The 24,836-nt window shown below is 46.6% G+C and overlaps 1 protein-coding gene across 3 annotated transcripts in view; it reads left to right on the top strand.

The window, feature by feature from the left end:
* The first annotated feature begins 15,026 nt into the window (after positions 1-15,026).
* XPNPEP1 (X-prolyl aminopeptidase 1) overlaps positions 15,027-24,836 on the top strand; it is a 31,161-nt gene continuing 21,351 nt past the window's right edge. Inside the window, exons 1-3 of one of the 3 annotated variants that reach the window (XM_038141060.1) lie at positions 15,050-15,150; positions 16,729-16,824; positions 19,515-19,639. In XM_038141060.1, the coding sequence (XP_037996988.1) occupies positions 19,523-19,639 (117 nt within the window). In that variant the 5' untranslated portion in view covers positions 15,050-15,150; positions 16,729-16,824; positions 19,515-19,522. Of the gene's footprint in view, positions 15,151-16,728; positions 16,825-19,508; positions 19,640-24,836 lie in introns of all 3 variants that reach the window. The other 2 variants (XM_038141058.1, XM_038141059.1) reach the window with 2 other exon arrangements.

Here is a 24,836-nt window from a genome sequence, read left to right as displayed (position 1 = left end):
TTTTCATATGAAAGGATGTGAGATTGCTGCTGCTGACTGTCTCCATTTGTTCTCAGACAGGAAGTGGAGAAGGGCAGTGGGACCAGTGATCAGGTCTGTGCAAACAGACACTGGAAACCCAAAACAAATCAGTCACAGAAGTATGTGGATAGAGAGAAAAGAGAAAAACCTTTGCTTCTCTTTACCCAGCAAATCCTGGTAATTCTTCAGAATGTGTACTAACCAGTTCCAAGTCTGTCTCTTACCCTGTGATGATTTACCCTAAATTGCAAAGTCTGTGGTTTTAACTGGGATATCTGAACTCTCTGGGACTCCACAGGGAAAAGATAAATGAATCTACAGAGCAGACTTCAGTGTCACAGCTGAGGGAGATAAGGAAACTGTGGAGAAGTAAAAGCACAAATTCCCTTTAAGAAGGGAATGAACAAGAAGGGTATGTGAACAAATTCCCTTTAAGAAGAATGCATAATTCTACACACAATCACATACGTGTCAGAAAATAATACGCAAATCCACTATCTAATTAGAGTTCTGAATGTGTGTGTTATACAGCAGATGAAGCAGCTCAAACTACTGTGCAGAAAACAGACCTTGGATTGTCTAAAGATAGATGGTGAAAAGCTATCAAACATCCAGAGTTTTCTAGACCTCACCCGAGTGAGAGATACACCAGCACAAATTGAGTCTCTGGCCTCCTGGAGCTCTGCAAATCATCAAAAAGGACATTAATGTCATTAGCAAAACCAACAAACGTGCCTATACTTATTACTTGTTTGTAATAAGATTTGGCTAGTGTATAATTAGCAGGCTGCAGAAGTCTTTTACGACCTCGGAGCACAGTGTCTGCCATGCTGAGGCTCGCCAGAAAATTCCCATTCTTTCCATGTAATTACAACTTCCCCATTGGTTTCTACCCGATCAGACGGACTGACATAAGTATATGCAACATGTCATATGAATCCATGTGAAGTATATATATACATACACATGTGTTACTTTGGTTTGATTATTTATTCCACAAGGATAATCTTTGACCAGGGAGGCTTGTTCCCCAAAAGGCAATAACACTCTTCTGCCAAGCAGGACAGTGAGTTATCTTGTTTATTTGTGGTAGGTTGACACAGATTACCCATTAGTTGGCTCGAACACATCTCACTGTGTGTGGTTGATCGAGCTGGTTCTCTGCCCTTCTGCTAGGATGCTTTTTTCTCAGGGCTTAAGCATGGCTGTAGTGAGTTCTTTAAACATGTGTCTAACTAGGGCAAGGGAGGATGGAATGGGACAAGTCACTGAGTAGCTGCTGAACTGGGGCCCTGATTTGGATCCCAGTGCCAGTTGGGTGCCAGAAAATGGCACTGAACAAGACAGCAATTCATGCCACCACTCTATAGAAAGCTGGGGGAACGTTTTTCTTTGGTTTAGGCTTGTATGATGGGAAAATGGCACACAAGTGTTCATCTGACACTGAAGCAGATGAGAACAGCGGTGTTGGAGTTGGCCCTCTGTCAAGCTGAACTGCAGCTACAGATCAGGCATCCTGCCTGGCTTTCAGATAGGAAACCAGCTCCAGACCTCGCAGCTCTGCTGCGTTTTTCTACAACGGGGGGCTTTTCAAAGCTGTTGAACGTATACACGAGAACCGGCTGTTCCACTTCCTTTTCCAACACCAGAGGTGTAAAGAGGCCAGCACACAGCCAAGAAATGGGGCCCCGAGTCAGCTGGGATTTTCTGACTGATAGATACCCTTCCTCAGATGGAGCACTCCAGCTGCTGGAGCTGGCTGCTGCTGCTAGGAGCCAGCTCTCCGGTTCCTTTAATGTTCTCTGTGCTGTGCTCTGAAGCTCAGCTCAATGATACAAGTGCTTTTGGGAAGCTGGTGTGGAGGGACCTGTTTTGTGATGCACCTTCTGTCCCTTGCACCAGTGTTGTGCCCCCCATGCTTTGGGAAAACTGCTCTCGGTTCGCAAAATGTGTAACTCAGATGTTGCCTCTCTGCCTTGCAAGTGGCTGCTTGGGACAGCAATGTGCTGGGACTGTGGGAGTGATTCCTTCCCATCTCATGGATGAACAATACATTCCCTTCACTTGTGATATTGTTATCAATGATTCAAAATGAGATAGCAAAAATTCTTTCCATGCTGTGTAACGAGCTTCCTAGCAGAGAGATCCAGCTGCAGATATGATACTCATGCTCTGGTGCTTTCAAGGATTATCAGTGTAATGTTGGATGCTAATGGAAAGATACACTGAGTGTTAAAAAAAACCCAAAACAACTGCTGTAATAAAACAAGACTGTAATTCTGTTGCTGCTACAAACTTGGTGTATGAACATGGGCAGATCTTCAGGAGAAAACATCAAATATGCATGCCCATGTCAAAATTTTCCATGTCTTGACAGATGGTCCTTCAAATCCCATTACAGCAGGTATGGCCCTAATTCATAACCTTTCTTCTACCTGGGTGCTCATTTTCCCAGCCCTTGACTAAAGTGTCCTGAGCCACTGATTTGTCTAAATGGATCCAACACCATGCTTCTGTTTCGAAGCCTGCCAGCAGGCAGGCAACACCAGCCAGCTTTACTTACAGAGCCCCTCTAGTTTCTGGGGAACTTTCATTTCTCTCAAAGTCAAACTGGTGATTCAAGACTAATGAACTGCTGTGAATGCTCTGCTTTATCAGAGGAAATAGTTGGAGGCTGAAGTCTTGGTCCCTAACAAGTCTTTGCGAAGATATTAATGTGTCTTGCCAAGACCAAGTAATTCCCTCGCAGCCAATGCAACATTCCTCAGAGGCCATAAGGCAAGACTGGAAAGGGGGATCATGTGGCTGGGCCCAAGCTGAATTAGCTACTCCAGAGAAACACCCTGAGCTTGTGACTTCTTTGCAGACACTGATCTAAAGTAACAAACCCACCTGATTTTGGTGAATCCATTCAAGACATCTATTCTTGAATAAGATGTCTTATGTAAGAAAAATAAGAATAAATTTTCCAAAGTGAAACTAAGAACTGTACATACAATGCTAAAGCCATAAGAAAATAAGTAGACTTGATGATTTGGGTTAAAAAAAAAGGAAGTGGGGAAGAGGACATTGCACAGCTATGTCTACATTTTATTTGCTTGCTCTCCTGTGAGGAGAGTGTCAAGAGAAGAAAAACAGGAAAATGCTACATGTATTCCCTGTTACTGATTATGCAAAATACTGTCCTTCTGGGAGCTGCTTACAATAAGTTAAACCTGACTTTCAGGGGATGAACAGCAGGTTTTCAATTATGGCATTTGAGACCTCTGGAATGGGGATTATGAGAAGACAGCATAAGTCAGATGGCCCTTTTGAGACGTGCTTTTTATTCAGTGACAGACGAGCCCTCACACTGGTACTCTTGCAAGCACTCAAGGTATGTACAGTAAAGGGCAGCACAAAGATCTTCAAACAGGCTCCAGGAGCAGTGGAGCATGGTTTGGGCTGGGGGAGGATCAGTGCCTTGGATCCCGGGGTGTCACCATCGCCGTGCCTCTGCTCAAATGCCATGCAGCTAATTAGCTGTGGGAGCAGCCTTGGTGCCTGCTGGTTGGGTTACCTCTGTGCCACATGCTATTGCTGAGCTATTTCTCCAGCCTGAAGGGCAGGGGGAATTTTACCAACAGGTTCAGTGAAAACAGGCCAGTAGGCAGTGCTTTGCATCTCCTACACTAAGAATCTTTACTTGGTTCACCACTCATTGTTCTGACAGTTGTCTCATTTATTCACTTTTTACATCAAAATCCATTCCTCTAAAGCTTATGTTTAGCCTAAAGCTTCAGCATGTGCTAATAGTATTAATCATTCTGGAAATAGCTCTGTCTGCTCTGCTATCAGTAGCTATCTTGATGACACACTGTCCCAGCTCCACATTGCTTCCCTGCTCTTTGGGGGTGGCTCTCGAGCAAGTGCAGGGCAGGGAAGGGAGACAGGAGGCAGAAAGAAGCAGAGGGGGATGCCCTTGGGCTGTGCATCCGTATTTCAGAGCTGTGCCAGGGTGCATTTAGCTGCAGTGCTTTCCAGCCCTGGTTCTTTCTGGGGAGTCTGAGCTTCCCCTGTGTGTCCCATCTGTCCTGGAGGAGGCATCACACAACAGGTTTGGGCTGGTAATCATGGTCTAGAAAGCTTCCAAGAAGGATCCTATTGTCACTGGCTTTAGGGGCAGATGGGACTTGCAGATAGGAGAGCCAGGTCTTGGAAGTGCTCTGGGGTCCTGCAGTTCAACTAAATGTTGATGTTGCTGTGTGACCTGCCCATATGGTTTTGCCTTTTTCCTAGCCTGACTTCTGTGTATGTTTCCCTCCAGAAAAAGGAAGGATATTCTGGAGGGCTTCAAAACCTTCTCCTGAATATATTAAGAAATAACACCACGTGTGGAATCACCAGCAAAGAAATTAAACTGAGACTAAAAATAGAGTTTCTTTTTGCTTTCTTATTTAAGAAAAATAAAAAAAAGCAAATGCCCAGATCTTGGACTCTCATGTTTCTTTATCTAATGGACAGTTTCCAAACAAAAGCATCCTCTGGGGCAATGCCATGTTCCCTTCACAATTGCCTGAACCAGTTTTTCCCTTCTTTCTGATTGTATAATATCTCATAGCTAGCTATGGCAATTGTGGAAAAATGCCAGTAACAGTAGTAAGGGTGCAAGTAACACATTGCCAGCTTTTTTGAATATAATTTAGCTGCTGAAAACCAAATGATGGCTACAAGCATATGACCAGTCACCTGCCTGCTTCCTGGCCCACGGCTTAAGAACTTCAAAACAGTACAAAAATATTTGCCAGTTAATTAAAAAAACCTGACTTCTATGAAGGTGAATAGAGATGGCTCTGCCAAAGAATGCACACACACAAAAAAATTCCAGCACAACTGGCAAACCACTTCCCATGTCTTAGTTTCCCATTTTAATGTAATACAAAGTACTTGCAGACCTGACTTTTCCATGATCCACAGCAGGTGCTAGAAGAACAAATTCCCACATAGGGCATTTGGTCAGGTAAAGTACTACTGTACTGAAAGTTGCACATGATGGAGTTGTCATTGAATAGGAAAACATGAGGTCATTTTTATTTATTGATAATTCATGGAAATGTAAAATATATGGGGCATAAGTGGGAGTGGAACAGAATACTGCTATGGTAAGTGTCCAAGAAATGTTATGCTTTTATTCACAAATCAATTGGCAAGTCAACAAGTTCATCTGAGACCATTGTGTATTTGAGGTACTTCTGCAGTACTTGAATTTTAGAACCCTAGTATCCCATAGCAATGTAAAAATATTGTATGTGTAGTTGAAATTAACGTAACTACCTGACTTCTTCAGCACTGATCTTTTATTTTGACTCTGTGGTCCTTGGGGTAATATTCTTCCTTCAATTCAGAGTATACTGTCAGCATTAACAGTGAATCATAGACAGGAGAGAATAATCAGCTTGCAGCTTCATCTCTTTTCCAGCTAAACTTTCGCCATGAAGCATTTTTAAAAGGCTGAAAATGAACATAAAATTGAAAGTTGACTGAGCTACTTCATGGTTTTTACTACAGCAGCAACAATATTCATGCCACTAAACAAATTTACTGAGAAAATTATTTTTGCTGTCAACACTGTTGGGAAAAAGCCAAAGTTCCCACTCAAATTACAGCAGTACTGCCCAGGCTAAACAAATTTTAAAAGTGAGGATTTTGTGATTTTTTTTTTACTCCCTCCAAAAATGCAGCACATTTCTTGCATCACAAGCTAAGACATCCTGTTCAGGCACATTGTTTTTTAATCAAATGCTTTCCTTTACCTGTTGCTTGACATTAACCCGGTGCTCCTCCTCTGGATCCTCCCCTCCATATCTGTGCTCCCATTTCCTTTCTGCTGCTGTGCTTTTTAAGTTAACATCAATTTTAAAAGTTCCCTTTTAATCAGCCCAGGCCTGCTGGCATGAGCTGTCAGCAGTATTCATTTCTCTAGGCTCTTGCCTTGTGTTGCATTGCCTTGGCAACAAGATTTAGCAGCAAGGCAACAGTCTTGAACTTGTCAGAGTCTGTTGCAATGCGCCGAGCATGTATTACTCTCCAGCACCTCAGGTTGCTATAACAACTACTAACAATAAAACTCATCTCCTGGCTTTTAAATACAGGAACTTCTACAGTCTGTTTCCTGGCAGGACTGCAGCAATATTATGTGATTCCTGGCTGTGCTTGTTTTGCCTCCTCCTTCCTCTGTGCACATGATAGCAGCCTGCAGGAGCGAGGAGCCGAGGCACGGGAAGGAAGGAGCTTGGCATGGGCAGCGCAGCCCGCGCTGGTGAGCGTGGCATGAGAGAGGGGCTGGGGGAACAAAATGCCAAGTGATCCCAGGGACAGTGAAGGGCACAGAGCCCCAGCAGCAAACTCTAAATGCTCCAGACTGGTGATGCTCGGCACCTGCCTGCATCAGGCTTTGGCTGTGGCATTTTGGTTTTTACCCCTATTCCAGCAAAATACACCTTGTGTGGCTGGTAATGGCATCCTGGGGAGACTGCAGCCATCAGAGAGGCACTTTTAGTCTCTATCAGCACAAAGTGTTTTCTCCCATCCTTGCAAATGTTCAGCTGGCAGTACTGATGACAATATAGGAGCAGTGTAGTGTGGAAAGTTGGGCAAGGGACCAATGACTGTCATAAGATCATATAATATCTCAAGCTGGAAGAGACCCATGAGGATCATTGAGTCCAATTCCCTGCTCCTCACAGTATTACCTACAAATAAACCCTGTGACTGAGAGCATCCTCTAGATGCTCCTTGAACTCTGGCAGAGTTGGTGCAATGACCACTTCCCCAGGGAGTCTGTTCCAGAGATCAACAGCCTCTCAGTGAAGAGCCTTTTCCTAATGTCCAGTCTGAACTTCCCCTGACACAGCTTCATTCCTATCCTATCGCTGGTCACCTGGAAAAGATCAACACCTGCCCATCTCCTGCCTGCTGTGGAGAAGCTGTAGCCTGCCATGAAAACACCCTTCAGTCTCCTCTTCTCCAAGCTGAACAAACCAAGATATTTCAGCTGCTCCTCTCAGTCTTGCCCTCGAGGCACCATCTTAGTTGAACTCCTCTTAGCACAGTCTAGTAGTTTGGTGTCCTTCTTATATTGAGGAGCTCCAAACTGCACAGAGTACCCTGCAGCAGTGCAGAGCAGCGTGGGACAATCTCCTCCCTTGACAAGCTGGTGATGCTGTGCCTGGTGCATCTCAGGACATGGTTGGCCCTTTTGACTGACAGGTATTGTTGACTCATATTTAATTTGCCATCCAACCAAAGCCCCAGGTCTCTTCCTGAGGGGCTGCTCCCCAGCCTCTCCTTCCCAAGCATGTACAAATCACCAGGTCTGCTCAATCCCAGGTGATGTTTGTACTGAGGTACCTGTGCCCTGCTCAGCGTGGGTTGTCACGATACAAATCTTGCAAATTAAGTCTTAATCACTGGTGCTAGATATTTAAAAAACCTTTTAGCAGAGACAAGACTGTTAGTGCCAGAGGAGCCCTTTATGAGGAACATTTTCAGTCAATGAAAATGCAGGAGGAGGATGTAAATTGAGCCAGTGCAGAATCAGGAAACATGGAAATTTCTCAGCAGCTCACCCAGTGCCCTGTCACATCTCCTTCCTGTGGCTTCATTCATGAGGACAGAGCAAAGCACTCATCCTTTTCCTGTATGTCACATCCATGAGTATCTCGTGCAGACTCAACACCATTCTCACTTTTCCATAACATGGCTCATATTTCTTCAAAGGGACAGAATTCATAACCCGTGACGTGAACAATGGGAAGGCCTTGTACAAGAATAACTCAGGATACAGCTCATTTCAAGCGTGGTGAGGGAGGCAAACAGGAACAGAAAAGAAGCAGCAGATCTTTCCTCCTTTATGAGTGAAGCTTAGGTTCTGCAGCCAGGAAGCACTGCCTGTGATACAGCAATTGGTGGGATGTGGGAGGAGGCAAAGCTCTCTCTGAGCAAAGGTCTGTTTGTTTAAACAGATTCTAGAATGTAAAAATGGTGCTTTTCATTTTCTGCAGTTGCTGCCAGCTGAAGGGCCATGGTTGCAGGTGACAGGAGCTGCTGGAGATATGGTCACACTGTTTTGCACTGACTACCTTCTTGTGGGACCAAAGGCTGAGATCCCTCAGGGTCTTCAAGCACAGAGCACAGCCTGGAACCTCAGGTCTTCTAGAAATGACCCAAGCAGGACTCATGTGAGTAATGCTGATGATAAAAGAATCAGTGCAGGGCACAAAAGTTGCAGGCAAGGAGCATTCCTGGATATGCAGGATCTTTCTACACAGAGAAAAGTTACCTCATTTGCTTTCTTGGGCTCCTGCTTTCTCCTGTTCAGAGTTTTGAGTAAACATTCCCTGTATGAAGTTGCTAAGAGTCAAGGGGCCAGCCTGACAGAGACACCCTGGCCCCCAGATTTCTCTGGAGTGCCTCATATTTCATGTTTCATTTGGGAAAAAAAAGATCAGCCTAGGTTTTCTCACTCCTAATCTAGCGTTTTGGTTTAACAGACAAAACCAACGAATCAAACGCGATGACCCTTTACTTTAAGGAAAACAGCTAATTTGAAAAACCCAGTTCTGCAGTTAGATGTCAGGACAGCAGTGTCTAAAGAATTGAAACGTCATAGGTGGGGTCTCAGATGTCCCAAATCTCTCACAGATATCAGCTATGGATCACTTGGGCACGAGAGTTAAGGAGCACAGCCAGACACCAAAGTAAAGCACCTAAGCCTCACAGTTTGGTGTAATGTGCAGGGCATGTGCCAGCATCCAGGTTTGTGCCCAGGTGCTGATCACAGCCTGGGAATACCTCATGGCAACTGCAGGTTTGTTCCCATAAGGCCAGGCACAGAACCTGGGCTACATTTTTAAGGTTTAAAGTTTCTACACTGAACACATGTAGAATGTTTAATCCCAACTTTTTTCTGCTTTGTACCGTTATCTGAGACAGACAGTAACCCAATACTTTGTGTCTGGACTCCTGCACTCACTGGAATAAACATCTGTTTCTTGTACTGTGATTCATTTAATATATTATACAGCTTGGGACACCAAATTATTTCAACACATTCAGGCTCAAGGGATTTTTCAGCAGGTGAGTGAGCCTCACTCACAAAGGCAGTGAGTTTGGGTGGGAGCTGGGCTTGTAAAATGTGGCTCTTTTATGTATTTATACAAATAAATATCTGTTACCCTGCAAATATTAATTAGAAACAAAATCCACTGGCAATCTCAGATGCTAAATTGGTGTTAACACTGGGAGGAGTGCCATTATCCCAAGCCATGGCAGGAGCTCACAGGAGGGCTCTCGTTTGCCTCCCAAGCAGACAGGACCTAGCAGACACCTGGCTCCATTAGTTTTATTGCTGAAGCAGATAAGGAAAGCTTGTGTAATAAAAATATTTCCCAGGTGTCAGGCCAAAACACAGGCAGGTCACTGCGGCCTGTTAATGTTTGTGCTAGTGAAGACTTTGAGGAAGAATGACATCACAGGAACTGGATAAAGTCTCTGTTGTGCACTGAGCATGATTTTAAAATTTAGACATGGAATATATTCATAAATATATGCAATTCATCAGGATATACTTCCTTGGTAGAATGGAGTTTCATGCAGGCTGAACAAATGGCCTCCTAAAGTATTTAACACCAGCGCTGCACCAGTGACCACTGTGGTCTCTTTTGCATACACTAGATCTAGCTTTTCCCATCTCTTTTCCTGCTAGAATGGACAAAGGAAAACTAAGGAGTCCTGGAAATAGCCACAAGGCTCAAATCTGGGCTATTTGCAGAGAGGCAAGTGCAGGTGACGGGGGATGTGTGTGCACTGTGTGGTGTTGAAATGGAGCCAGGCAGAGAATGCAGCAAACATTTCATTTTCATCCGCGTCGTAAAAGGTTTGCAGGCAAAACCTGAACATCTGGTATTTGACTTAAAAGAGCAGACGTGGAAGTACTCAGATATCTACCTGGCCTACTGCTGCCTCCCTTTCCTTTCCAAATGTGGCTGCTGGGAACCACCCAACCATGATCAACTTCCAGTGCTGGCCATATAAATTGTCCTCCCAAGAAAAACGAAGATAAGATCTCCAGATAGGCTTGTTTCTTCTCTCCCTGCTATCTTTTCCCCCAAACACAACATTTGTTGTAGCAGTTTCTAGTTTCACTGTTTACAAACACACAAAATTTATTTTAAACATGATCCAAGAGGACTCATGCCACATGTTTGAAACCTTCATTTAACTCAGAGCTGAGAGCTAAAAATACAAACAATTTTTTGCTGTTCTCAGGCCCTTCCTTGTCTTGGCACATTACAGCACTGCTGGTATATACTACCAAAACACTGGAATTAATTGTTGTTAGGTAATTTCCTGGGTGGAAATAGGAAGAAAACTGGACTTGCTGTCCCCCGCATGGACACAGGTGTGCCCCTGAGAATGTGACCCTGCCCAGCCAGCACTGAGATGCTCACTTGGGTTGTTGTGAGTAAAACAACTTTCACGTGACAGTTTGCAGGACACTCCCTGGAAACACAAACCCAAGAGGGTGGGTTATTGTCCAGGCAATCCCAGTGCTCACACACCGATGGGAGGGACTGCTCAGTCATGTGTGCAACCTTGTAAAAATGGGTTTTGGACCTGTGTTGGCAGGGAGGAAGTGATCCCACACTTCACCTCCAACCCCCTGCGTGTCTCCTGCTGCGTTTCCCAGCTTGGAAACAGTGCTGAGGCTGTGGCACTGTGGGGCCATGGCAAAGAGCCCAGTGGTGCTGCTGGCACCAGCCTCTGTGTCAGGGAAGCAGGGCTGAGAGCACCCTTTCATCTGTCCAGTGGCCAGGAGATGTCCCACTGGCAGACACCACTGGCCTCCTCTGTCTTTAGTGAGAGTTGTGTAGATGCTCAGCCCCCTGCTACAAATCCCCAGTTTCTATTGATCTGTCCCACAACAATCTGCATTACTTTGAGAGGGAAAAAAATTACTTGATCACAGACTGGTTGCACTTCTGACACCACAACCTCACCAAGGTGCCAAACAGCATCTGCCATCAAAAGGCTGTGGGATGCTCGAGATGGGCAGGGGGCATTTTTGGTGATTAGATTGCAAAGCAGGAGTCTAAATATCACAGGTGCCCCAAAAGAAGAAGGTGAAGGAAATGAAAGTTACAACCACAATAAAGGTATAATGGGTATAGGAGGGGTGATAAGATAAAGAAAGTTCTTTTAGGGCTTATTTCCTGGCCTTGATCACTTGATACAGATCAAGATTACAACAGTTAATGGCTGTTATTTGGTGACGTTGATCTCTGGGAATTTTAGCTGCTACTCCTCAGGTCTTTCTCCCTCACCCCTTTCTTTTGCTATCTGATGGAAAAGCAGCATTTTAAGGACATAAAAGATAGCCCCATTAGGAAAATTTAATCCAAAGCAAGGTAAATTGAAATGCTCCCATAAAATTCTTTGCATCAGAATTTTCACCATTTTATTTGAGGTCAAACAACCACTTAGCAAGGACAGTTTCATCTCTTTAAACATTTCATAACATGTATCATAGACAGCTCTGCCTGATAAATGAATTATTAAAGATTTTACATTATCTACACTGGCAAGTTCATTAGGACCACTTCAAAGCTTCCCAGAGACTCAAAATGCCCAGGAAACAAGCATCAAACCTTTTGGCTTAACCGGAAAGCTCACTCTGCCTTCTCTTATTTAACTTATTAGCCATGTATTATTCAAATGAAATAAATAGTGCTGCCTCCTCTGCTCATCCAGGCAAAGCCTTTAGCAGCAATCCACCGGCTCATTCAGCCTGGGCATGCACCAACCCCCCATGCAATCCAGACCCCCTCAGGGCTCACCCATGGGCTAAACACTGCTCCTGTTTGCTCAGGTGGTACTGAGATGCAGTGCTCAGAGCCAGGTCCCTGCAGACAGACAGGGCAGCAGCTCACATGGCACAGTCACACCTCCACCTGTGACATGGCTGCTCACTGCAGAGGACTTGTCACCAGCATAGGCAGGAGATATCTGCACAATGCTTTGTGACCTGAAAATATCTTTTCTTACAAGATCACTACTCTTCTGGAATGAAGTTCCTATGCAGAATACCCATCAGTTTGTCATTATTAATTCTATCAGGAAGGAAAGCAAATTAGTCTAAATTTCAGTGCTCAATGAGTCAGAACCAGTTAGAAGTGACCTCTGGGTACAAAAACCTTAACAATGTGGCTCTGCAATACCAGGCACTCAGTAACAACCTAGAAGCTCTTCCAGACATCAATATTTCCCCTTCTGTTTTCTGCTTCCTTTAGCACATTTTTTAGGAGATGGGAATTAAGCTTTTTTTTACCTTTATTAAATAAAGAACTTGATGAGGAAGACAGAATGGGGACACATTTTGGCCACCAGACAACGCAGTAAGGTGTTTTTGAGTGGTGGCTTAATTCATTTTAAATTATATAGAGACATCAATATCACATTGATAGTCTGTCCACAGTGATGCTTGTAATTTCTGCCCTGAGCTGGGTCCAAAGTAGAGGAAGTTAATAAAATTCAATCCTCCTGGTTTGTTCTCCTCTCTCGCTGAGGCTGTAGGAGGAGGGAGGACAGACCTGCTTTCACACTGTAGTTGTTTTCCTTGGACTGGCTGTGGACAGGCAGAATGGCATCTCTAGACCTGGAGCAACTGGGGCAAGTTCTGTGAAAGTGCTGAGCTTTCTCCTTCCCTGTCCTCCCCCTGGTACACTGGGATCTGCCAGCAGCTTATTTCATACTGTGCACGCTCCCCAAGTCACACTCCCACATACAAGAAGTATTTTCTTTCCTCCCTGTATTTGATTGCCACTGCTCCCACGGTCCATGAGCTAGCCCAAAGTGATATAATAATGATTTGCTGGCAAAAAATAATCAAACTCATAATTTCACTGGGCACAGGCTGATTACCTTGTGTTTAGCCTCTGTCCTAAATTCAAACAAACTGAAAATGCTACAGAACAGGAGAGGAGAAGGCGTCCCCACTTGGAGAGCTGGAAAGGCACATGACAAACATTTGAAACGTTTCGGACTAATCCTTCTCCCTTCCCTGGGCTGGTGCACAGCCCTGGCAGGTGCAGATTTCCACAACCCTCTATTAAGAGCCACAGCCAAATTCAAAATCTAACCCCAAATTATTATTATTACTGTTATTGTGAGTCAGAGGAGGCTGAAAGGACTATTTCACAACCCTGATTGGATTCAGCTGCAGAGTTCACCATCAGCAAATGGTGATCATCATGCCAATGTTGCAGTGCTTTTAAAATGTCCTGACACGTGCTTTAGTTTGAACATCGCTGGATTCTGGCTGGTTTCCAAGAAATTAATCTTCTCAGCAAATATTCTGCAGGGTGAGCATAATGTGGTCTGTAACACAAATGCAAAACATGGCTGTAGTTTACCCGGAGTGGGACACTGATGTGTGATGAACTAAATGGGCCTTTTTGGCCCAGACTGCCAGGATTGTAGGAGTCCCTTGTGGGCAAGGCTGAAAGGTGAGAATAATCGTGAAACAGCAATTAGTGTCACCCAAGGAGGTTAATGAGGAAAGAAATTTTCCTGTTATAACAGTCCTGGTCACGAGCCTCTCCCTCCCCTCTCTCTTGTCCCTCCTCAGGGACAGTCTGCAATCCCAGCCCCAGTCAATGACCCTTCCCAATGCTGGGATGCTGGTTGCAGAACAGACCTTTTATTCTCTTCTGTCGGATTACAAGTTTTGCTGTGCTGTGTTGTACCATGCATTATATTCCAGGGATCTGCAGTGTGGAGAACACCACAGCTCTGACTGCAGGGGAGCTGGAAATGCTGAGTCTGAAGAACAGTCTGAGAGAAAAAAAAGCCAGACCCCTTCCAGATGTGCACAGCAAAAGGTCAAGGAGCAAGCTGCAATGCGGGAAATCTGCTTGGGTATCTGAAATAAACCTTTTTGTTCCAAGGTGGTCAGCACTAGTTGCCCAGTTGCCCCGGGTGGCTGTGCTTCTCCTTTATTGGAGAGACTCAATACCTAGAAGGACAGTCCCTATACAACCTGCTCTAGCTTTGAAGCTGGCCTTGTTTTAGCAGAGGGTTGGACTAGAGACCTCCAAAAGTCCACTGATGGAGGCATACCCCTCTTGTCTGGACACAGTCACAAAGCAGAGTTTTTTCTTTTGCTATAGCCTTTCTTGGTGGTGATCTTCTCATGTCTGCATTTCTGTAACAGCCTCCTGTTTCTGTCACTAGGGTTCACTTACTGCCTAGGATACACTGCCAGGGCAGAGCAGGGCGATGGAAGGTATTTTCATTAGGAAGCATGCATGGCAAATGACCAGATTTTCAGAGAATCATAGAATAGTTTGGGTTGGAAGGGACCTTAAAGACCATCTAGTGTCAACCACGGGTACTGGACCAGGTTGTTCAAAGTCCCATCCAGCCTGGCATTGAGTATTTCCAGGGTTGGAGCATCTGCAGCTTCTGTGGGCAACCTGTTTCAGTGCCTCAGCACCCGCCAGCACAGAATGCCTTCATAGTATGTAATTTCAACCTGTCCACCAGTGTGGTGCTGGGGGAGCCGGTGTGAGCCCCCAGCCTCTCCTGCCCTGCCCCGGCTCCTTCTCCGCCTGCCTCGGGCGGCTCGCAGCCGCCGCGGCCCGGGGCCGGCAGGGCGCGGAGCGGGGCGCGCTCGCTGCATCGCTCCGGCACGCTGGGCTCTGGAAGGTCAAAAGCGAAGCGGATCGCGGAGGCGAGCGCAGAGCGGGGTGTGGGACAGGCGCTTCGCTCCGCTCCGGTCCCTCCCCGCCGGCTGCAGAGCACTCCGGTGCCCCGGGCTCCACAGCGCCTTCCCCTCAGAGGGACACGGAGCCCCGCGCCCGGTCCGGACACCGCCGGCGGGGACAGCGCCGGACGGGACGGGACGGGACGGGCGCACCGGGCAGCGCGGCGGTGGCCATGGCGGTGCCGGGGCTGATCCTGATCCCGGTCCCGATCCCGATCCCGTTCCCGATCCCGCCCGCGCGGCCCGTGACATCAGCGGTGACGCGCTGGGCGGCCCCGGCGGCCCACGTGGGCGCTGACGTGCGGCGGCGGGCGGGCCGGCGGCAGGTGAGGCGCGGCGAGCGGGGGCAGCCCCGGGGGGGGTGCCCCGAGCTGATGGCAGAGAGCGGGACCTGTGCCCGGGGCCCGGCCTGGGCATGGCTTTCCCCTCCAGCCGGTTCCCGGCGGGTCTCCAGGCCCGGCCCGGGCGCCCAGGCCCTGCAGGGGATCAGCATTGACAGCCGGGCCCGGCTGGGGTGGCCAGGCCCAGGCGGCTCCGTTGGTCCTGTGGAGGGCTGGGGGAGACTTTTAGCCCAGGTGGGCACGAACATCTTTCTTACGAAGAGATACGGTGGGAGCTGGGCCTGTTCAGTCTGCAGAAGACAAGGCTGAGAGGGGATCTCAGCAATGCATATAAATGGTTTAAAGGTGGGTGCAGGAGGATGGTGCCAGGCCCTTAGAGGTGGTGCCCAGTGACAGGACGAGAAACAATGGCCATAAACTAAAACACAAGACGTTCCACCTCAACATGAGGAAGAACTTCTTTACATTGAAGGTAGCAGAGCACTGAACAGGCTGCCCAAGGGTGCCTTGGTGTCTCGTTCCCTGGAGGCATCCAAAACCCCCCTGGATGTGTTCCTGTGTTACCTGCTTCAGGTGACCCTGCCTTGGCAGGGGGGTTGGACTGGACCAGAGGTCCTTTTCAACCCTAACAATTCTGCCATTCTGTTTGGTGAGCTAGAGGTGCTGCAGGTGCTGTGGAGAGGGGACAAGCAATGGGTTTGTGCCTCAGTGCGTGGCTGCCCTGTGTGCAGAGAAGCCTGGCTTTGAGATGGTGCTCCTGGCTCCCGACTATCCAAGCCAATGTGCTTATTTTGAACAAGACTGTTCATAAAAGAGAAAGTGGAGAGGAAATTATCACAAGGACGAGTATATCTGAAGAAAATGTGACATAGATGCTCAGGGTGGTCTACACAGCAGCCACAGGCAGACCCAGCTGCAGCCAGACCTACTGGCCTCGCCTCCCTTCCCCGCTGTGACACTGGCACACACCCTGACACAGTGGGCCTGGTGGCCCTGGCCATTGCTGGCACCAGGGCTCACAGCAGCTCATCCCTGTGCATGTGGGAGGCAGGAGGATGTGTCTGCTTCCTCTGGCAGCATTTTTGTGGTTGCTCTTTGCCCCATGTGTCTGGTGGAGATGCTGTCCAGGCAGGATCTGGTCTGGGCTCTTGGAGAGCTGCCTCCTGCAGTCTGAGCGAGGTGTAGATAATATATGTCTAGACAGTGGCAGATTTTGGGATCCAGCTCTGACTCTTGTCATGCTGCAGTGGTACTTTGCATGTTACTCGTGCTCTGCCTTAGTTTCCCCATCTGTGGTACGGGGAGTGGCCCCTGATAGAGTGACTGAGAAAACAAATTGGCATAAACCAGCACACGCTTGCAAGATTTAATCATAAATCTTGACAAGCAAATGCCTGACCCTTGACGTTCCCTGCTCCCTCATGGTTCACCCTCAGTGCATCTCTAATCTTACCACCAAGAACACGGTGTTGATGCATTTTCAGCTCATTGCTGGGAGATGAGAATATTTTATGGGCGGGCAAAGTTTGTTAGCCACTTCAGTTTTGCCCTTTGCTTTCTCAGGCACAGTGGAGCTTATGAAGGCCGAGCAAAGAGCTGGATGGTATTTTGTGTGAGCAGAGACAAGTGGCATCCAGACGTGAGGAACTGCAGAGACAGGTAACAAGGGAGCATGATACCTTTGAAAAAGTTAGGGCAGGAAATGGGGGTGGTTCTGGCACTGCTACAGCCACTAACTTCATTTCAGCTGTGTTTCATTTTAATCTCTGGACTGATTAAATAATGATAGAAATAACGATAGAGAAGCTGTTTTAACTTTGTAGAGGCTTGCAATTCTGGCCAAGGGAGGAAAAGTCACCTGCTAAGACTTATAGGAGTGACCAGAGTAAATGGCTACCAACTGTCTCTGAGAAAACAGCTTCTATTTCTCTGGGAACTGAAGGCAATTTTTATTGTAAAGTTTGTGAAGAATATATTGAAAGCCATTTCTTATAACGTGGGGGTTATCCAAAATAGAAGTACTCCCTAAGCTGGATTTTGTTGCTAACCTACCTTAGTCGTGTTTTTAATATCACAAGCAAATCTTTCAACAGTGAGAATACTTTTAAAATTATTTTTTTTTTTGTCCTTGAGAGAATCTCATCTTGCTAAGAAAACCATGGCTTGTCAGCAAGGAACTTTATTAAAAGGCAAAGCCTTGTCATGCCTTGCCTATTTGTATGAGACTTCTAGACTCCTGAAGACAAAGCACAGGCCAAGAAAGGAAGCTGTGTCCTTATGAGTTTGTGGAAAGAGATTCTTTTCTGCTGGCTAGTCACTATGTTGTTGCTCTCTCTCCTGTGTGTTTCACTCTATCTGAACATAAATCAGCAGCAATGTTATAGAGTGTTATGGCAGCTCGCTGTGGAAGACAAACAGAAACAATCACAGTATTATAACATTCAGCGTAGCTTGCAAACACTGTATAAAACAATGAAATTTGTGCTGGAAATAAATCTGAGGTGTAATCCCCTGCAAAAGGATGAGATACCAGTTTAAGGATACACTAGTATGGTGCCTTTTGAGCTTGATTTGCTTATTGTGTTCTGGGTTTTGAAAGACATTGTACCTTGTACCTGACTCTGTGGGCAGAGTCAGTCTCACACAAGTCTGGTGTGCTCTAAGCTTCCTGTGATGAGACGTATGAATGGTGGCTTTGGGTTTCCTTTACACCTGAAAGCACCAGATCTGGGTTCAGTTTGTGATTTGGTCACAGCGCTACTGTGTGACCTTGGTCAAGTCAGACCTTGTGAAAGGGAGGCAGCTTTTCTGCCTTCCTGTTCAGATGGCAAACATCTGAAGGGCCGGGGCTGTGCCTTATTGTGTTTTGCCATAAGAGTGTAATGTCATCTGGGACTTCTGGTAGCTACTGAGGTGTAAGTAGAATAAGTGGCTGGATAAGCAAAAAATGTTTGAGACTTGCATGCTGTTTGCTTCTCCTCTCTGTGACCTGTTTGTGGACATGGCTGTGAAATGAGCTGTGAAATTAACTGGTCAGAATAAAATACTTCATAGCATGGCCTTCAAGCAGCACATACCCACCTTGTCCTGGAAAGTGACAGCATTGAAGTTATAAGAGTTCTTGAGAATGTGAGAGGCCTGAGGAGAAAACTGGGAAGGGGTTTATCTCACTTTGGGCATGCTTTGGAGATATGACTGAAGAAAAAGGTGGAGAACCTCTGAGGTTCAGGCTACTTGATTTTCATAGTTTTTCTGGCCAGTCATCCTCTGCAGCCAGCGTGTGCCTCCCACTGCAGCCATCTCTTGTGCCAGCACAGCAGCAGGGCCTGACACGTCACTGCTCACAGCAGGCGCTGGCTGGGGAGGGTTTTGGGGGAGCACATTGAGAGGCTGGTGTTCATTGCAGTGCCAAAGACACATCCATTCCAAAAACAGCCAGGGAGGCTGGCCTGTGCCCTTGGTTTTCCCTCTGATCTACTGTGCCATCCAGGCTGTGCCCCACCCCTACCTGACACCAGCTGAGATCTGCAGAGCTTTTGCCAAAGGTCTTTAGAGAACATTCCCTTAAGCATCCTTAGTTGTCCTCTGGCAGTCACTTGTGAGAGCTCAGTGGGCTGTTCCTCCTGTTACAGTTGGGTTCTTGCTAGGTGAACTAGTCTGCAGCCCTGAGGTCAATGTGGCCAGTGAATGCATCCCTCTGGATGTCCTTGGGAGCAGATTTCTTTTGTGTGAGTTAATTCAGTCAGCAGTTCACGATGAAACTCTGGGCTACAGTAAAACCTCTACAAGTTACATGTATAATTGGTCCATTTCTGAGTTCCTGATGTGCATGTCTTCCTCTCCCAGCAGCCTGTGCTCCCATGGTGTATAATCCATAGCATCCCTGGCCCTAAAGTGAAAAGACTGAGAGTTTCTGTCAGTGCACTTGATAGGTGGGGTGGTTCTGATCTGTGCGTAATTGGATCCCATGCCAGGACCTTTCCTGGCTGTCACAGGGTATGTCTGAGGTGCTTTGTTCCTGGTGCTGTTCACGTGCAAGCAGGGGTTGACCAGTGCATTAAGCTTGCCATCCTTCCAGTGCATTAAGGGCATGCCATCCTTCACCAGGTGGGAAAGATCCTTTCCAGGACAGGCCAGCTTCGACTCTCTGGCCTTAACCTGATTTCTTGTTCTCAAGAAATGAAGGGACAAGAGAGGTGAAATTCTGGTCTGGGAGGGATGATGTTGGCACAAGGGGAGTTGTCCTCAAGGGGAGTTTCCAGTGGAAACAGCTTCCTCCAGCCTGTACACCTGGGTGACCTGGGATGCCTGGAGAAACACTGAAGTGTCAGGCTTTGTTTCAGTTGCAGGTAGGAAGATGAGTCCGAAAATTACAACAGAACTGCTGAAGCAACTGCGGCAGGTGATGAAGAACCCCAGATATGTACAGGAGCCTGTCCAAGCCTACATAGTGCCCTCTGGAGATGCTCACCAGGTATGGATGGATGCATTATGGGAATGATCATACTTTCCTTCCCTGCAAAAAATAAAAGCCAGGTATAACTAAAATCATCCTTTGTTCACTCACTTTAATGGTTTAGCCTGAAAGTCTGGGAAACCTGAGAAATACCATGCTAGAAAACATTTTTGGGGTCTGTTCAGGAAACTGAGGTTTTTATGTTCTTGTAACAAATCAGAGTGGATGTTCCACCAACAGCTTTTCATCAGATTTTCTTCAGGGAGCCAAAGCTGCAGAAAATGGTGTTTGCCAGGGCACTTGCTGTGCCCATCCTGGCTGTTGGGAAGAAAGGGTTTACTGCGGGAGGAGCAGGCCTTATCTGGGCTTTACTTTTCCCCAGTAGCATCTCCTGATCAATACATACTCCCAAGCAAGGTAGCAAAGTTTTAGTTGCAGAGTTTTCTCTTTGCTAGATCCAGTTGTTGGTGGAATTTGTTGCCTCATGCTAGAGCACTTCAGATCCCAGGTGGAGGGGCCTTTGGAGAGGCAGGGAAGGAACAGGCCACAGTGACACTTGCCTTTCCATGCTGCTCTGCATCATATTCTGTGTACTAAAGACAGGAGGCGAGTCTGGGCCCCGGGTGGTAACCCATGGCAGTAACTGTTGTGTGCTACTTCCACTGTTAGGAATTTTGTAGTCCGTGACATAAACTTTTAGTTGCTGAACTGCCTTTTACCTCCCCTGCTTGCTCATGTGTGAGATTCACTCTTCTGTTCACTCTGTTAGGAGACCCAAGAACTGCTGCGGGTTTTCCCCTCCTCAGCCATTTTCAGGAAACAAAAGACCTGAAGCTTTACTGGCACACACCCAAAGCTCCCTTTTACCCCAGGGTGCACAAGAGCAAAATGCAACTGAATCAGAACCTTTGCCCTTGACTTGGCACTGGGGTGAGCCGGGTCCAGACTTGCCTGTGCCCTGGGACCATATGTGCAGCATCGTGTTTCCTCATAGGGAGATCCAAACTTGGGCAGGTAGGGGGAAGGCGTTTTCTGCAGCTGCTATTGTCTGCTGCATTCCTGCCTCAAGCTGCCTCTGTCCATATATAACTCCGGTTTCATTTCACTAGACATTAAATGCTGTCATGTGAGTTGAAGAATGTGACCCTCAGGACTTCTGGGTTTTTCTGTTGCTTTCTTTTCCTTGACAGAGTGCAGTTAAGCAGAGAACCCCATGTTGCTATTTCCTGCCAGGCGAGTTGGTCGGGTTTCTCTGCAGAGGGAATCTATCTGAATAGAAACGATTACAAAAAACTGCTGATTCTGGTGCCTCCTGAATAGCTGGTGCAGGATTTCTTTCTGTAAGGGTTGGGAATTGGTGCAGTTTTTGCCAGTGACAGAAACCTGTTGATCCCAGAACAGCCTTACTGATTCCAGGTAAATTGTGATGACCTGTGATTTGAAACCTCTCCGTGTTCCAAGCAAAGGTTTGTTTCCTGTGTGCAAACAAGAACTTTACAGCCTTGCAGTCAGATTTTGCTCTTAGGCAGCTCCCTCCATGAGTCAGAATACTGTAGTTTAATGATAGCCAAGTGTTTGGTGGCCTAAGCCATTTCCTCCCAACAGTCCAAACAAGATATGTATTACTGTCCTTGCCTATCTCAGCTTTTCCTGAGGCTGTCCTGGCATCTGCATCACAGAACTTGTCAACAAATAGGGCTTTCCCTCCTGTAGTGTTGCCACAGGGTTTAGATTGTGGTAAACTTTATTCCCTTCTGGGTTGCAAAAGAACCCCTGGATTGGACCGATGCTGATACACCCTGATGCTGCAACTTGCTGACTAATTTCTCTTTGTAACGCTGGGAATGTTGATGAGCTCTGAGTTCTGTGATGCTTTTAATACTGGTTTTCCTTCAAGGCTAGGTGGCTTAGATTATCATACTGCCAGGAGTCTTGCTACCAGTTGTATCCTTTACTTTCCATATTTAGTTGTGTAAGGAACTGAAAGACTTGCAGAGCTTCTCAAACACAGCTGCCTCTGACTCAGACTTAACCAAGGCTGCCTTGGATTTGTGGCTCTTGCACTCAGCCCTGGATGTTGGCTGGCTGCTTTAATTTTTGAAAAATTTGATGCTGGTGATAAGAAGTCAGAGAAGCAGACTCTTTCCTTGGGGACTTGGGCGGTCCAGAGGCTGATGAGAAAGAAGGGCAGTCCCAGCCAAAAGTGGAATGAAGCCCAAAGAGTCCCACTTCCTTTCATGAGTGCTGGGTGGCTACAGGTGCCCAAGGATCATGAAGGGATGAAAAACCATGCTTTTAGGAATGAGGCACCTAAACCCTTTGTGGTTTGGTTAAAAATGTCAGAGCTTTTGGGATGTTGCAGTGGTAAAAGCAGGATCCATTTTTATGTTGAGTCAATGTGTGTTTACATTGAATCTGCAGCTTACCCATATGGGACTATTCAGAGACTGGAAGAGCTGCTTCTTAATGGGAGGGAATGAGGTTTGGATTAGAGCTTGGGTTTGGAGCCAGTCACAGCTTAACTGCGGCTGGCTTCACCCTCTAGGCCTTGACTCAAAACAAATTTGGTCAGATTTGGCTGGTTGTCCACATAAAGGAAGCACCTGCCCAGCTTAGGGCCCCGTGTTTGGGTTGGCAGAAGTGCTGTCTTCTGCTCAGGGCTGGCTCCTCTGACACACACTTGTGCTAAGCTGAGGAATCAGCCAAGTTATACAGCAGGAGATGGCTTGTGCACAGGTTGCTCTGGCGTGTTCCAGATCTTACCAATGCAGGTAAGATGCAGCTAGGTTTTTGGCAGTGAATACCTCCCTCCCTCCAGGTACACTGCAGTGTTTGTTCTTTAATGACACCAGTGTCGTGCCTCTAAGGGTAGCCAGATGCACTTTGCATTGCTGATCTTGGTTGACATTAGGCTAGAATGAGCTTCAACATGTTTACAGTACAACCATAGTGATAAGCAGAACTCTGGGGATAAGCAGCACTGTTTTTTGGGGTTTTTCCTGGCTTAGATGAGGGCTTTTTGTGATGTAGCCCCCAGTTTTGTCTGTGTGACTGACAGGTGTGGTGAGAAGCAGATGCGAAAGGGCTGAGGAGGGCCAGGTTGAAGGCCATCAGAGCTGCAAGACAAGCCTCAGGGAAATGCCTTGTTCTCATTGTGCTGTGGTCTTTGCTTTGTGTGGCATACACAGGTGCTCCCCATGTAATTTTAGCTTGTGCAAAACATGGGCTCATCTTTGCACAGTGGGGGTTGCTGCATGGAACAGAACAGGTGGGTGTGCAAGAATTCAGACTGACAGATGAATGAACTGTGTTTCCCTCCAGATCCCTGATACTGCCTTTTGAAGCCCTTCTGCCTCATTGTAAACACTCAAAACACTCCCTGAATTTGTCTGTGAGTGGGATAACATGAGGTTTTCACAAGCAAACTAGCCTGTAGTCTCTGCTGTGTTGGTCAAGAGAAATGGAAAAGAAATCACTGCTTTCATTTGTACTTTAAGTACATCATTTGGGATGTGTTTAAGTGATGTGATCCATGATGGGAAATTTCCAGTATCTCCTGCTGGCATTGGACCCTGGGAGATGATGTCCCACCTTTGAGCTGGGAAGTGTAGGAGAGGGGAGTCATAGCAGTCAACAAGCTGAATAGTCTCTAGGGAGTGTTGAAATGAGGAATCCTCAGCTCTGGCATCACTCTGCCTTCATGTTCTGTCCTGCTGCTCTGAGGCAGGCAGTGGAGGAACAGACACTTGATTTGAGTTTTGTCCACGCTGTCTCCTGATGCCTTTGCCATTATTTTAAAGGGGCTCAGTGGTGATCATGTGCTGTGTGGGGCTGAGGGATCCACCCCATCATCTGGAGCTGTGCCGAGGGCACTTATCCTTTCCCAAGGATGTCTATCCTGCCTCCCTTCTCCCCACACGGGACATGTGACATGCTGAACATGTCACAGCCCTGTGGGGCTGGACAAGAAAAAGCACAGGAAACTAACTGGGTCAGAGAGGAGGGCCTGCATAGTCTCTGTACCCCCCTCCTTTCTGCCAACTTTCACTAGTGTTTGGATAAAATGGAGGATTTCTTTGGAGTATATACCAGGAATCTTCCCTGGCAATTGGGAGCCAAAGCCACTCAACAGGATCTTCTTTTGGGTCATGAGATTTGCTGTCCCAAGGTTCAGTTTCAAAATGTTAGTGATGGGTGGTTGGTTGGCTTCTCCCAGGAGGGGAGAGACATGGCTGTTGTGGAAGGGGTTTGATGATGGTGTGATTTGGAGCAGAAATAGAGTTGGTCCCAGGTGCTGTGATTTGTGGTGCTCATTCACTCCTGTGCTTTGAACCCTCTTTCTTAGAACAGTGAAGAGTAACAGATTTGAAGGGAGTATATTTTAATAATCAGGTGATTCTATCACAGTCGGGACTAAAAGCACCTGAGAATTCGGCTGTGATTTCTTAGCTCAGTTCCTAAGACGTTTCTTTTGCCCCAGCACAGCTGGGGGCAGAGAAACAGACTTGGATTTCAGACCATTTGTAAGGTACAAATCCAGGGGTTTTGCAGCTCAAACGTCAGTGCTGTCAGCCTGGATTAAGCTGATTTGCTGATTTGCACTAGTTCATTAACAGGCCTACTCAGCAGTTGTGACCTACAAACTTGCCAGAATGGAATCCCATAAAAAAGTCATGTGGGTCATGTGAAGGTTCAGTTGTTCTTTTAATTTTGGCAGTTCCTGTTAATATCAGGTGTCTGTGCATTCTCAGGCTCTTCCACAACATTCTGAAAAGATGTGTCCAGAAACACAGGTTGTAACAGGTTTAGGATGAAGATGCACTAATAGCCTCTTATTCCCTCTCATCCATCAAACCATGCTCTTGTGGTTTTGGCTGTAGTCTGATTTTGAGTATGCAAGGAAGAAGTGAAAGCATCAGTATGTATTTATGAAAAGTCCCAAGCGTTAAATTTTTTACAGTCTTACCACCTTGATGATTTTCTTTCCATGTCACTATTGCAGGAAAAAAAGTCTTAAAGGAATTCTTATAAATGCCAGTGAGGGGACTTCAGTGGAGATAGCAAATTTTACAGATTTTATGTGCTGATTACCCCAAGATCAAGGAGTGCTTCTGGTTTCCCTTCCCTTCACGTTGCAGCTTCAAAGGCATGATTTGTTTGTTGCCCAAAGGGGAGACTGAGTGTGAAATAAATGTCTGCAAACTCTAAAGCACTT

The sequence above is a fragment of the Motacilla alba genome, chromosome 6 (genome assembly GCF_015832195.1).
Source record: "Motacilla alba alba isolate MOTALB_02 chromosome 6, Motacilla_alba_V1.0_pri, whole genome shotgun sequence".
In the NCBI taxonomy this organism is placed as follows: domain Eukaryota; kingdom Metazoa; phylum Chordata; class Aves; order Passeriformes; family Motacillidae; genus Motacilla; species Motacilla alba.
This window is presented reverse-complemented; position numbering and strand designations above follow the sequence as displayed.